We start from the raw sequence: 14640 nt of genomic DNA, 5'->3' as shown, positions 1-14640 counted from the left end.
TGCATGCATTTTGATGCAAGTATTTTGCAAACACGTATATTATAAAGTTGACTCATACGGGATTTTTATTTATTGCAGAACTCTCACTGTCATACAAGAACGTGATGCTGTTTGGAGAGCAGAGTTTTTTTTCTTTCGTAAAGTTTTTGGCAATGTAAATAATGAGGAGCCCTTTTCCAAAATGGCCACTCCGCACTCAGGCGCACGAGAGCGTGACTCATCTCCCAGTCACTGCCCGTAGAACGCGTGATGAGATGACGTCAGCTCGCAGGGTCTGACGGGACGGGTCCGGTTGCTGTCGTCGCAGTGGAGGAAGGAGTAGGTCGGTCACACAAGTGAGGGCGGCTCGGCAGTGCGGACACACCGGGGGGAGATGTCGGTGTTTGGGAAGCTGTTCGGCACCGGGGGTAAGGGCTCCAAAGGCCCGAGCCCCCAAGAGGCTATCCAGAAGCTGCGGGACACCGAGGAGATGCTCACCAAGAAGCAAGAGTTCCTGGAGAAGAAGATCGAGCAGGAGCTGACCGCCGCCAGGAAACACGGCACCAAGAACAAGAGAGGTACAACTCACCTGTTACCCATGGCAACTACAACACCTGGTTGTCATAGACAACTGCTCCCTCCTTCCCTCAGCTGTAACTCATAGCAACCGGAGGAGATGCGGCCACGCCTCCTCCCGAATCACGTGACTGTAAAGAGTTTAAAGGGACCCCACACTTCTACCTGGTGGGGGAGGGCTAGACCCTCTGTCAGGGTTTTATTGCTGAGGGGCTCATCCACACACCCGTTCAACGCCTGATCAGAGTATTCCCTCTCCCAGTCCCAGCACACTCAGCAAAGTCACATCCCCTTTATATCAGTGGTCGCTGATCGCTCACATCCAGGCGTTTTGTCGCTCGTGCTCACTAGATAGTACACAATCTTTTAGGGTGATTGGAGTGTTTTTGCCCAAAAGACGGTGTACACATTTCAGGCTGGGATCGCAGATATCGCATGTGATTCGCACCGTATTGCTGTGCACATCACATGCAGGGTCTGTGTGACGCTTAGGCCTCATGCACACGAGACGCAGTTAAACGCGCGTTCAGATGCAGTTGGACAGTTTTTTCAACTGCACCTGAACTCATTCAATGTTATCCTATGTGTCCATGCACACAGTCTCGTTTTTTTCCGTTTATATGCAGTTGCGTTTAATCTCGTTTTTCCAGAAGCAAAAAAATGCGTTCAGAAACAAAAATTTCTGCGTTTCAGACGCAAAACGCGGTAAAACGCGGCAAAACGCCGCTACCGCGTTTAGCCGCGTTTGCGTTTATATGCGTTTTTAAAGGTGACCTTTTTTTTTACATTAAAAATCTCAAAAATGATTGCAAATGATGAAAAACCATTAGAAAAATATTTTAAACAATTGCAATTGCAAGTGGACAATCCACAACTTGTGGCAGGTGCCGTGGCAAGTGACACGGCAAATGCAAGTGTACAACTGCTCTCTATGCTGCTGCTGCTCACTCTGATCAAAATAGCAGAAATAGTTAAAAAAAATGCTTTGAGAGCTTGGGGAGGGTCTACATGATGTTATCTTTATAAACGCGTTTAAACGCAAACGCGTCTAAACGCGGCATGCAAACGCGGCAAAACGCGCGTTTCAGCTTTTTTTTAACAGAGGTTTCATCTGCGTCTCGTGTGCATGAGGCCTAATTCTCCCTGAAGTTGCATCAGATTTGCACCAGTGTAGGGCAGGACCCCAATTTTGGTCCGCACTGGAATCGGATTGGATAGGTGTTCAGACCCACGTGATCCGATTCTACAGCTCACACTGCGGTCTGCAAACTGATTTTAACTTCATATTGACACCCCACAAAGGTTCGCAGATATCAATGTGAACTTCCTGCGATTCAGATGCGATGTGAGAAACCGCACATGAATTGTGGAGGTTCCCACGTCGCACCGATGTGATCCGAGCCTCACAGCATCGCTCCACCCCCTAACCTTCGCCCCCTAGTGCTTGCTATTGGCTAAAACGGAGGTGTCAAATTCCAGTTCATTGCAAGCCGCATCAGCGTTATGGTTGCCCTCAAAGGGGCAGCTGTATCTGTAAGGCTAGATGTCCAAAGCCCCCCACGCTTGCGTCAGATGTCAAGGGCCCCCACCACGCTTATGTCAGATATCAAGAGCCACCCACTTTTGGATATCAATAGCCCCCCACCACCCTTACATCAGATAGCAAGAGCCGTCCACCATCAGAAATCAAGAGTCGCGCACACCCTACCTTACATGACAATACACCCCCTCTACCTTGTGCTGCTGCTGGGAAGAAGCTGGGGGGGGGGGGGGGGGCAGTGCAGGGTTTGGAGGAGGGCTGGAGTTGTCTGCTGAGACTAGGGGAGGAGGAGATGAGGGGCACTGCGGCTTCACATAGAGGAATAGCATTGGTACAACAAGTTCTGTCTGCTGCTGATGACTGTGGAGCCTGTGGGGGAGGGGGCAGCAGAGGTCAGAACTCCTTCTACAGGTCCTGTTCCTCTCTGTGCTGCCACAGCACCCCCACCTTGTGTCAGCAGCAAAGGAGCACAGAACTCCTCCTTCAGATCCTGCGCTTCTCCGTGCTGCTCATCTCTGGGGAAAAAAGCCAATTGTTGTCTTTGGCCCTTTGGGGAGAATTCCACTCACTTCCTGTCCTGGTGACAATATGTCACCAGGACAGGAAGTGAGGAGAGATCTCCAAGTGGCATGCTGACAACACCTTGGAAAAGGGGACTGCTACAACCCCTAAAGGGCTCATACACACAAATGCCTTTGGGCTAGGGATGCACTGATGATTTATTTTAGACCAAGTAAGAGTACCAATACTTTTTCTCAAATACTCACCAATACCTATTTTGCTCTTGGATGCTTCCCTTGTTCACACCAGTACGGCTTTGATATTGCACTTTTTTTTAGGGTTATTTCTAAACCACAGATCAGTGCAATTTGGACCTCCAATTTTATTGCGACTTGTGCTCTCATTTAACAGAAATCAATGCAAGTCGCAATGAAATCTAAAAAAAAGTAGTGCAGGAATCTGTTTCAAAGTCACTATGATTTGCACGGTTCCATTGCCTGTGTTGTGACATATAGAGTCCGGCCATCTAAAAGTGTCCGCCCCGTACTGCACAGGCGCAGCGCTTGCTCTCTACGGAGCAGAGGGAGATTTGGAAAATTTCCGAAGATGAATGGCACCTGCGCCGTGAGTCGAGGTGGAAGCACCACCATCCAAGTGGACATAGGGCTGCACATATTAGAGGGCCCCTCGTGGGCTTGCTTCGCTCGCCATGCTTCAGGCATGGCCTCGCTTCGCTCGGCTCTTTTTATTCAAAATCTATGTCCACTTGGATGGTGGGGCTAGAACCTGGACTCACGGCGCAGGCGCCGTTCATCTTTGGATAGTTTCAGAATCTGCTTGTCCTATGCGCAGTACACAGCGGACACTATCCGACGGGGGACACTATCCGACAGGACAATGGGGTGCCAACTGTCAAATCACATGACAAACTTATCTGGTGTGAACCAGGGCTTAGTCTGTGCACTTGAAAGTATCGCTTTTAGAAGGCATGGGTGTTGGCACACTGCCATGGCCGGCAGCCTCTATAAACCAATGATATGCCAGCAAATGTCACGGCCAAGTGGTCTCACAGATGAGGGAACACAAAATGTCTGCATCCAGGGCCGCTCATGTACACACTCCAGTGTGCGGATACAGGTGTACAGCCGCGGTGTATGGCAGCTTCTCATTTGTACAGGCTGCTGCAGCTGTATGCCAAATACCTTTGACTCCTGGGTGCATAAATCTGCAGAATTGTGGCGGTGTATGCCCCAATTGGGTTCATTTTACTAAACCTAGGGAGTGTAAAATCTGGTGCAGCTGTGTATGGTAGCCAATCGGCTTCTAACTTCAGCTTCTTTAAGCTTTGATAATAAAACCTGGAAGCTGGTTTCTATGCAGAGCTGCACCAGTTTTAGTAAATCATCCCCTTGTGTGAATGAGCCCCTAAGTTTTATGTTTCTGTCTCCTTTGCCATGTTAGATTTTTCTCTACTACTTGTCTGTGCCTCCATCTTGTCATGAAAACACAAAGTGTCCCTAAGGAGACCTCAGGCAGCAATATAAATTCCTCTTCCTTTTTTGTATTCAGAACTGAAAAAACAAGTTTTGCATGGAGTGTGAACTCAATGCCGCTCCATGCACAACAAAGCATAGCTTCACTTTAAGTAAATCAGTGGTGGGGCGGGGAGGGCCCACCATTATAACTACTTAAAGGGACAGATTCAAGTGGAAGGGAGCCCGCATTTACATTGGACTGATTTGGCATGCGATTTGACATGCAAAATTGCATGCCAAATGGCAGCTATTGCACTGTCCGAATCGGAGTGACGCGCGGATTCCCAAAAATAGTTCTTGTTCTACTTTTGGCAATGATTTGAATAGACGTCTCTGCATGAACCCGCACAGATGTCTGTCAAATCCCCCCCCCCCCCCCCCCCCCGAAGTCAGACTGCATTGCCGGTGTCTTGTCTAATAACGTCCTCCATCGGATAGTGTCCGCTGTGTACTGCCCAGTACACAGCAACACAGATTCCGAAAATTGCCCAGGATGAACGGCGCCTGCGCCGTGAGTCCAGGTTCTATCCCCACTATCCAAGTGGACATAGAGTAGGAATAAAAAAGAGCCGAGCGCAGCGAGGCCGAGCCCGAAGCGTGGCGAGCGAAGCTCGCCCGCGAGGGGCCCTTTAATACTCACAACCCTATGTCCGCTTGGATGGTGGGGCTACCACCTCCACTCACGGCGCAGGCGCCGTTCAGCTTCGGAAATTTTCCGAAGCTTCGTCTGCTCCGTACTGCACATGCGCAGTACGGGGCGGACGCTATATGATGGCCGGACACTATACGGCAGAACACCGGTTTGAAATCATGCGAGTTCAGCTGAGCTCACATGATTTCTAACCCACATCAGTGTGAACCCGGGCTAAAGGCTACATGATAACCCAGCTGTAAATCATGGTCCTCTGCGTACAATGAGGTTGATTTACTAAAACTGGAGTGTGCAAAATCTGGTGCAGTTTTCTATGGTAGCCAATCGGCTTCTAACTTCAGTTTGTTTAAAGAGGAAGTAAACCCTTATGAGTTTACTTCCTCTTTCATTCCCTGCAAAGGCAAAGCATAATGGACTACTATGCATCGCATAGTAGCCCATTATGTGTCACTTACCTGACACAGGAGCCAGCGAAGTCGCCGCTGTCCCCTGTAGTCCGCCGCATCCATCTTGTTGGTGGGGTCTCGCAGCTCCGCCGCTGTCATTCGGTGAAGCCGCGATGACGTCACTCCCGCGCATGCGCACGGGAGTCGACACGCTCGGCAGCTCCATTCTTGGAAATGCCGCGCTCAGTGCGCCTGCGTGCCGCTGTCTACGGCGCATGCGCCGTAGACAGCGGTGCCCGTTTTCGGGCAAATATCTCCTAAACCATATAGGTTTAGGAGATATTGCTTGGACCTACAGGTAAGCCTTAATCTAGGCTTACCTGTAGGTCAAAGTGGTTTGTAAGGGTTTACAACCACTTTAAACTTTGACCAAAAAAAAAACCTGGAAGCTGATTGGTTTCTTTCTAAGCAGAGCTGCACCAGATTTTGCGCTCTCCAGTTTTAGTAAAACAACCCCTCAGTGTAATCACTTCCTGAATAATGTTTTTTTAAAGCTTTTCTATAGTCACATGACCACAAAACTCCGGCTAGACTGCACTGTAGAGGGTCTCATGGTGGGGGTGAATCTCCTGTAGCTGTGACTTCATGAGATGGAGCTTTGTGGTCTCGTGACCACATAGAAGTAAAAAAAGAAAAGGAAGCATGATGTAGCGATGGTTTGTTTGGAAATTCTCATTCATCACTGCTACTCATGCATGTCTGTACAACCATCAAGGAAATCTAAGTGCAAGTCCTACAGCAATCCAACCAGATCTGCAACAGACTTTATACTGATAGCTGCCGATTACTAATTGGCTTTTTTTCTCTTTTTTTTGTGTGTGTGTGACAATAGTTGTGCAATCCAATTTCAGCCCCTGTGTTGCAAGTAGCACACAGGAGATATTTACTAAAACTGGGAAGTTGTGCATAGCAACCAATCAACTTGTGCAGTAAGGGTCCTTTCACACGGGCTGTCCACCCGGCGGACTCTGTTTGCTCAGCGGGGGGAATCACTCTGCTGAACGGGCAGATGATAGGTCCGTCTCCGCTCAATGTGCTGAGATGGACCTGTCAGAGCCCCCCCCCGCTTTCCTCTATGGGGAGATCGGATGAAAACAGACCGCCTGTCTGTCTTTTCATCTGATCCCATCTGCCAGAGGGATGGAACATTAAGGTCACCATCCGTCTGGTTTTTGGCGGAGAGGATCGGATAGCAGCAATTGTCAGCGGACATCGCTGGCATCCGCCGTTCCATAGGGTTAAATGGAGGGTCCCATCAGGTCCACCTGAAAATCTGACAGCTTAGTGCCGGTCAGGACTGCTGCAGCATGGAGGTAAGTTATAGGGCTCAACCGATTATCGGTGAGGCCGGTTATCAGCAGCTGATAATTCACTTTTTTTTTTTTTTTTTTTTTAAGTATTGGTATTGGGCACAAACGTACCCGATATTGCTTCAAAGGGTTTTACCGGGGTGATGCACGTAGCTTCAGGTATCACCCCAGTACCGTTCTTTAGAGCGGATGGTCGGCTTTACTGTGTCAACAACCGATGCGGCTCAGCTGCTATTACAAGCAGCAGGAGGGGACACTCCCGCCGGTCGCCCAGGCTCTCCCGTCCACCAGAGTAACCAGTCGGGACGTCCGCCGGCTGGCCGAAGACCCAAACAAAGCCGATGCTTCTTTCAGGTGTCGGATCTATAGTAGTAACCCGGAAGTGATGTCATGACATCCATCTTAAAGGCTCCAGTTTTAAAACATATAAAGTTTTCAAAAATGCAGATCTTGAAGTTTTGAATACTTTCAAGTGCAGAGGAGGGGTTTGGTGTCTTATAGACCCCCCCCCCCATCCCTCCATAAAGAGTACCTGTCACTGCCTATTACTGTCACAAGGGATGTTTATATTCCTTGTGACAGCAGTAATGGTGATTAAAAAAAAAAGTGTAAATATTTTTAGAATATCGGCCTGAGAGGTGGCCGAAAAAACAATATTTGTTGACCCCTGGTAAGTATAGACGTTTGTTTTTTTTTTTTTTTTTTTTTTGTGAACCCCAAACTTCTAAAGCTATGTTCACACTAGCCCACGGGGTAAAATGCAGCAATTTACCGTGCGGGCAGCTTCATCACGTCACACTGCATACTTTTTAACTTTTTTTTTTTTAACATAGTTTATTTAAGTTTCAAAATAAACATATAAAAGCGGTGATACAATCTCATCGACCATACATAGAGCACCCATATAAAACATAATCCAAGCAGTAGTAGTTGTGTGACACTTTATTTAAGTATCCAGAAGGGAAACCACCATCAGGAGCAGACAAGAGTAGAATTAGGAGTGCAAGGGAGCAGGGAGGACAGCACTGTATACCGGGGGGGGGGGGGGAGCAGGGAGGACAGCACTGTATACCGGGGGGGGGGGGGGAGCAGGGAGGACAGCACTGTATACCGGGGGGGGGAGCAGGGAGGACAGCACTGTATACCGGGGGGGGGGGGGCTTGGAGGACAGCACTGTATACCGGGGGGGGGGGCTTGGAGGACAGCACTGTATACCGGGGGGGGGGGGCTTGGAGGACAGCACTGTATACCGGGGGGGCTTGGAGGACAGCACTGTATACCGGGGGGGCTTGGAGGACAGCACTGTATACCGGGGGGGCTTGGAGGACAGCACTGTATACCGGGGGGGGGGGGGCTTGGAGGACAGCACTGTATACCGGGGGGGCTTGGAGGACAGCACTGTATACCGGGGGGGCTTGGAGGACAGCACTGTATACCGGGGGGGGCTTGGAGGACAGCACTGTATACCGGGGGGGGCTTGGAGGACAGCACTGTATACCGGGGGGGGCTTGGAGGACAGCACTGTATACCGGGGGGGGGGCTTGGAGGACAGCACTGTATACCGGGGGGGGGGGGCTTGGAGGACAGCACTGTATACCGGGGGGGGGGCTTGGAGGACAGCACTGTATACCGGGGGGGGGGCTTGGAGGACAGCACTGTATACCGGGGGGGGGGGCTTGGAGGACAGCACTGTATACCGGGGGGGGCTTGGAGGACAGCACTGTATACCGGGGGGGGCTTGGAGGACAGCACTGTATACCGGGGGGGGCTTGGAGGACAGCACTGTATACCGGGGGGGGCTTGGAGGACAGCACTGTATACCGGGGGGGGGGCTTGGAGGACAGCACTGTATACCTGGGGGGGGGGGCAGGGAGGACAGCACTGTATACCTGGGGGGGGGAGCAGGGAGGACAGCACTGTATACCTGGGTGGGGGGCAGGGAGGACAGCACTGTATACCTGGGGGGGGGGCAGGGAGGACAGCACTGTATACCTGGGGGGGGGGGGCAGGGAGGACAGCACTGTATACCTGGGGGGGGGGGGGGCAGGGAGGACAGCACTGTATACCTGGGGGGGGGGGGGCAGGGAGGACAGCACTGTATACCTGGGGGGGGGGGGGGGCAGGGAGGACAGCACTGTATACCTGGGGGGGGGGGGCAGGGAGGACAGCACTGTATACCGTGGGGGGGCCAGGGAGGTCAGCACTGTATACCGGGGGGGAGCAGGGAGGACAGCACTGTATACCTGGGGGGGGCAGGGAGGACAGCACTGTATACCTGGGGGGGGGGGCAGGGAGGACAGCACTGTATACCTGGGGGGGGGGGCAGGGAGGACAGCACTGTATACCTGGGGGGGGTTCCACTTCCACAGTATTCAGAATGCCGGTAACCATCTTTGAACACTTTGCGTAGTTCTACATATCATAGAGCATCTATAATGCTGCATTCTGAACCTAATCCAGAGGCAGCCGCCGCTCACGAACCCAACTACCCATCCTTAGTTTTACTTTTTAACTTTATTTGAAGTGTCACATGGTGACCATTGAGATTCCACAGAACGGCATGTGTGATATTTAGGGCCATCGAGTGCCCTGAGGGAAAATGCTGATATGCTGCATTTTTTTTTCTGCACACATCACACTAGTGTGAATGGGGCACATAGAAAATCATTGTTCTGTATGTCCTAATGATGACCTGCTTTTATCCAGGGCAGAAAGACACAAGTCGCTGCTCAGTGTGTAAATGATCTCTATAGTAGTCTTAAATCCAAAGTGCAAAATTCTGTTTCATCATCTGGCTCAGCTTTACTGGCTGTTGGGGTGATCTAACGCATTGGGTCCCTGATTTTTATTTTTTATATTTTTGTGTGCTGCCTGTAATGAGCATGACCCCCCCCCCCCCCCCCAAACGCAGTACTAAAGCACCTGATGGCAATTCCCTGCACGCTGTGCCCAATGCAATGTGTCCCCCTGAGCAGGGCACCAGGTGGCATTGTGAAGATGTAGTCCTGCCTGGGAGTGCACATCAGGGTGGCTTCATGTGACCTCCAGGGAGATCCTGCAAAGCAACAGACACCTTATAGGTGGAAATTAAATGCCACAATTCCAGAATCCTATTGAATCCTGTTTGCACTTATCATTGAGAGTAAAAGTAAATCCCAACTTTTGAAGTGGAATAGAGGGGAAAAAATCTTCCAGCGAGGAAATTAGTTCTGGTGACATCCCAGAATTTCTTAGTGCCGGTCACACCAGTGAGCAGCGATGGGAGCACAGTATAATATGCTGTGTGATGCAGTGTCGATCATGAAGCATCGTTTACTTTTTTTCTTACCAGGAACTTTATTAAAATGTAATGAGTGACATTTCATTCTGGTTCTTCACCATGACGGTATTTTTGTGTGATGGTTCTAGTCTCAACCTGTTGCACTTAAAAAAAAAAAAAAGAAAAAAAAAGTGCATACAGTACTTTAATTCAGCAGAGCAATGCTGCGATGTGAAGTGACATTAGAAACTAGGCTTTTTCCTAGTCTGCTTTGGGGTTACATTAGAAATAACTGCCAGCTCAGCCCTACTGCATCTGATGTGAATGGGCTCTTAAAGGATAAGTTCATCTTGGAAACATGCCACATGTCCCAGCTCCTGCCTCTTCTTCCCGATTCCCCTTTTCCCTGTGACAGCAGACAGGGGTTTTGCTTTCTGCACCCACTGTCCCACACAACCGCGTTGTTCATTTACAGATTCTTTGTGAATTAATAAACTACAAGTACTGTCTGGCACTGCAGCAGAAAGACTTGCAGTTTCAGTTTTTCCCTAATGAGCGCTCTTAGTTCACTTACATGTCCTCCAATTTTCAAGCAGCCTGTACAGAAGTGTGTGGGACAAAAGCCGGAGGATGTATCTGCAGGGGCCCACATTGCAGTCATGATCTACTGATCATTGGTGTAATGCTTTCCAGGCTCTCGCAGGAAATATTTTTTTTTTGTGCAGAAATATGTTCACTTATTTCTTCTGTAAAGGTGAACTTATCCTTTAACTGCAAGTGTCCTAAAGTGGTTAGCAGATAATACAAGGGAACATGTACGCTGTGTAGCTGTTTGTGTACCCTATGGATGCACCAATAAGTTTTTGTTTTAACACCGAGTACCGATACTTTTTCTGAAGTACTTGGCGATACCTTGCCTAAGTTCACATACTGCGTGGGGCTGGTTTGCAGCGTGATTTCAAGCCCCGTGCGCTGCGACTTTGTTCAGTGATTCAGGTGGGACTTGAACCGGGCTGACAATTGTGACAGACTTTTTGAAATCGCACTGAGGCCTGCTCAGGTGCTGAATGAAATCGCACTGGACTCTTGAAGATATCAGTTTTAGTATCTGACCATTTGCATTAATTCAATGCATAGTATTGGCACTGGTGCAACGCTAGTATACTCCTTAAGGGGGAACTAACCCTCCAGAAATATGCACCTCCACCTTCCAGCAACGCAGTGGTCACATCTCTCATTGGATGCTGTCATCTTTTCTGGCTACTTCCACATGCCAGATTTTTGGCCTTTTGATTGGCTGGTGGGGAAATGATACCACTCCAGGCATGTGCAGCTCGGTGTAAATTCAGTAGAAGACTACGAGCAGGCAGTTAGTGTTACTAAACTAAACCCAATGCATTGGAATGCAATTATTTTAGTAACTTTAAACTGATAAATACCTTTTTTTCATCAGCAGTATATAGCAGTCTTGTGACTTCTATCAGTGCCCAGTCAAGCACTGGCTAAAGCTTGTAGGAGGAGTTTTCTGACTATCCTATGAGGCTACATGATCCCTAACCCTCTGTCCGAGCAGCGCTGATTGGCCCTGTGCTGATCACATGTACTGTCCCAAGAAGTAAAAAAGCTCTCTAGCAATGCACACCAAACTGAGCATGTGCAACCTGACTCCATAGGCTCTGTTATCTGAAAATTATTAGGGGACAGTGGAAGAAGGTAAGGATCAGAAAAGACAGGATCAAACAGCCTTTTTACACAACGCAAGGGATTAATCCCTTTGGTTCCACAGTGAGAATAACAAGCATGCTTTACTGCATATACAGACTGATTTTACTGTTGCGGGTTTAGTAACACTGTAAGTTTTATTACAGAAGAGACATGGCAAGGCTATTCTGCAATAAAGAGCTGCCTGCTTGCAGTTTTTCACTAGTTAAATTCAGTTACACTTTAATGGGGGAGGACTTGGCATGTTAGGTGTCATGTCACAATGCCTTCTAATTACATTTTCTTGTGTGTTTATACAGCACTATCTCATTATTTTACTTTATAAAGTTATATAACACAGGTTCATTCTGTTTAAGGAAAATCCCTGTAGATACAAGTCCTATTCATCCCAATTACAAGTCCTATACGAGTGCAGAAATAGTATTTAGTCCTTAGAACAGTGTTATTAAACAAAACATAAGAGAGATTGGATAGAAACGGTTAACAACATAAATGGATTAGTGTTCCAGCAACTGCAATAATGGTGCAGACCTTTAACTGCTTTTCAGCTGACACAGAGCAGTTCAATTAGGAATACAAAGGGCTTGTCTGATGTACTATAACTGACAAGATTGGATCTAAAATATTGGGGGGTTACATAATACCAAGGTGATGAGATTTCAGCACTTTAATGAATGCAGTTTATTATTGCTTCTTAGTTCTTAGTTGCTGCAGATTGCTTTTTAAAGTAAGGTTGGTCATAAAATATCCAGCCTGGAGTTATGTTAAGCAGGGGTCCTCAACCCCCGGGCTGCGGATCAGTGCCTGTCCATGCCCTGCTTGAAGTAAGACCACACAAGCTACACTGAATGAGGTGAGCAGAGACCAGAGCATCATTGCTCGCATCGCCGCTCACATCACCGCTGTTGGGTCCGCCTCCATGAGATTCTCAGCTCTTAGGAGTGGAACCCTGTAATCAACTACATGGTTCCCACTCCGTACAGATTCCTTGTGTGGCTGTAGTGCTGGGAAGCGGCTTTACTATTAGTAAGTTCTTTCACCACACAAAACCCTTACAAAGTGACGGGCCACATCTGGTGGCTGCGGTGGCATTTCAGCATAAATTACAATTTTAATGGTAGAAATAATTGCTTTCAATCACCCTGACACCATATCCACCATGTCGGGATGACTGAAGCGCGAACACCCACCCCCAACTGCCAAACTCCCAACTATATTCTGTTTAGTTTTTTGGTTGTAAAGGCTTCCTCTTTTTTTCCTCACTGTAATCTTTTTCATATTCTAATTCTATAAATCAGGGGTCTGCAAACTTTCTAAACAAAGGGCCAGTTTAATGCCCTTCAGACTTTAGAGGACCGTGGCCAGTAGGGCTAGAAAATCAGTCAGTGGGAGGTGTAGTGTCCCGTCGTTGGCGGCGGGAGGTGTAGTGTCCCGTCGTTGGCGGCGGGAGGTGTAGTGTCCCGTCGTTGGCGGCGGTGGGAGGAATGATGCCACAAGGGCTGGATAAAGGCAAGAAAAGGGCCGCAGTTTGGAGACTACCAATAATAAACCATATGGTTAATAAATAAAAATAAAATAAAAAATTATATATATTTATTCATTTTTTATTTTTTTTGGAGAATATTAAAAATATCTAATATTCTGTATCTCAGAGGCGTTTCCGAATCAATAGCATTGATAGTCAAACTGACTTAAAAGAAAGTGTGAGTTTATTTGTCACACAGTTGGCATCATAAATGCAATATAAAAAGAATAATAGTTGAGTTCAGTGTAGGTAAAAATATATGAAATAGAATAATTATAAAGCTGTAATAAGCTTATGAAAGCATGTGTGTTTCAAAGGTTGCTGCCTCGCTGTCTTGTGTGTCCTTCAAGAAGAAACAGGAAATGACGTTCTTAGACTTCTGGCAGAATTCAGCTGTCCCAAGTCATCAGTCTCTGTGTGAATATGTCAGTATCATATCTTTAGTGGGAGTGTGAGTGAGTGCCCGTGTGAGTGTCTGCGAGTGCTCTCCTTCAATCTCGAAACATTGGTTTTATATATTACATGTGAACGTCATAACCTCACAAACTTAGAACCTTGTATGGCACACATTCATTTCTGCTAACTTCCGCAATGTGCGATCCAAAAGTAGATACTAACTCAGAGAGTCATATGGAGCTTGATTGACAAGCTCACATGTAACACTCCATACTTGACATCATGTGCTGTTCATGTAATATCATATAACCAAACATTTACATAATATGAACACATATTAACAATTTTACATTAAGTAACTTTATACTAATATGTATTAACATGACTGAGACTACTCTAAACTTATTTTAACAAGATATAATCCACAATGTATCATTGCTTTAGCTACGTAGACACATGTCTATTTTTGTCTTCTCATGACATTCTGTACCAAGATACCATATATGTCATACTCAAATTGGCTACATCAGAAACTTATTACTAACTCAGCTTTAGATGAGGATATGTTTCACTGAACACCTGATCAAGGTCATTCACACATACTATTTATTATGATTAATCATAAAACCAAATATGTTTTGCAAGCTTGCCATAAATATATTATAATACCTATAAATGGTGAATTATGAATTTGGAATAATATAATAATCCGTGACTGGTCGAAAAAAATTTTTTTTATATATATATTTTTTTTTTTTTTCGACCAGTCACGGATCTTGTCCCAAACAAGACTGTTGCAGAGGTCCCTGTAGGAAGCTCATGTGGGATGGAGTGGGCCATCAAGAGCTAAACTTGAACCCTTCTTACCCGATACTAATGATTTAAAGTTGTATTTTGTGTGACTCTTGTGTCCTCTGTGTACTTCTCTATAGAAGTTGTTTTTGATAATCACCGAGACTTTTTTCCTAACTGCTTATTATGGTTTTTGGACTTCTTCCCAGTTTCTATTTCCTGCCAATGAAGTCCGGGTTCTTGTCTTAGGCTAGACATTTGTGTACTGAGGAAAATGTCACACGGTCTACAAACGACATAATATCTTGTGTTTCTCTCTCGATATATAGAGATGTATAGATTGGTCACCGTCTTTTCTGACGTTATTGGTGAGACCTTCTTACCATCGTTCTTGACCCTTTTTTTTT

General features: G+C 47.1%; 1 protein-coding gene across 1 annotated transcript in view; it reads left to right on the top strand.

Moving 5' to 3' along the window:
• Nucleotides 1-250: 250 nt before the first annotated feature.
• Nucleotides 251-14640, top strand: part of CHMP4B (charged multivesicular body protein 4B) — a 37147-nt gene continuing 22757 nt past the window's right edge. The window contains exon 1 of the mRNA XM_077459159.1: nt 251-557. Within this exon, the coding sequence (XP_077315285.1) occupies nt 374-557 (184 nt within the window). The 5' untranslated portion in view covers nt 251-373. The remainder of the gene's footprint in view (nt 558-14640) is intronic.

Source organism: Lithobates pipiens, unplaced genomic scaffold (genome assembly GCF_037356315.1).
Source record: "Lithobates pipiens isolate NorthernLeopardFrog02 unplaced genomic scaffold, aLitPip1_a1.2 Scaffold_28, whole genome shotgun sequence".
NCBI lineage: Eukaryota > Metazoa > Chordata > Amphibia > Anura > Ranidae > Lithobates > Lithobates pipiens.
The sequence above is the reverse complement of the archived record's forward strand: the minus strand, read 5'-3'. Positions and strand labels throughout refer to the sequence as shown.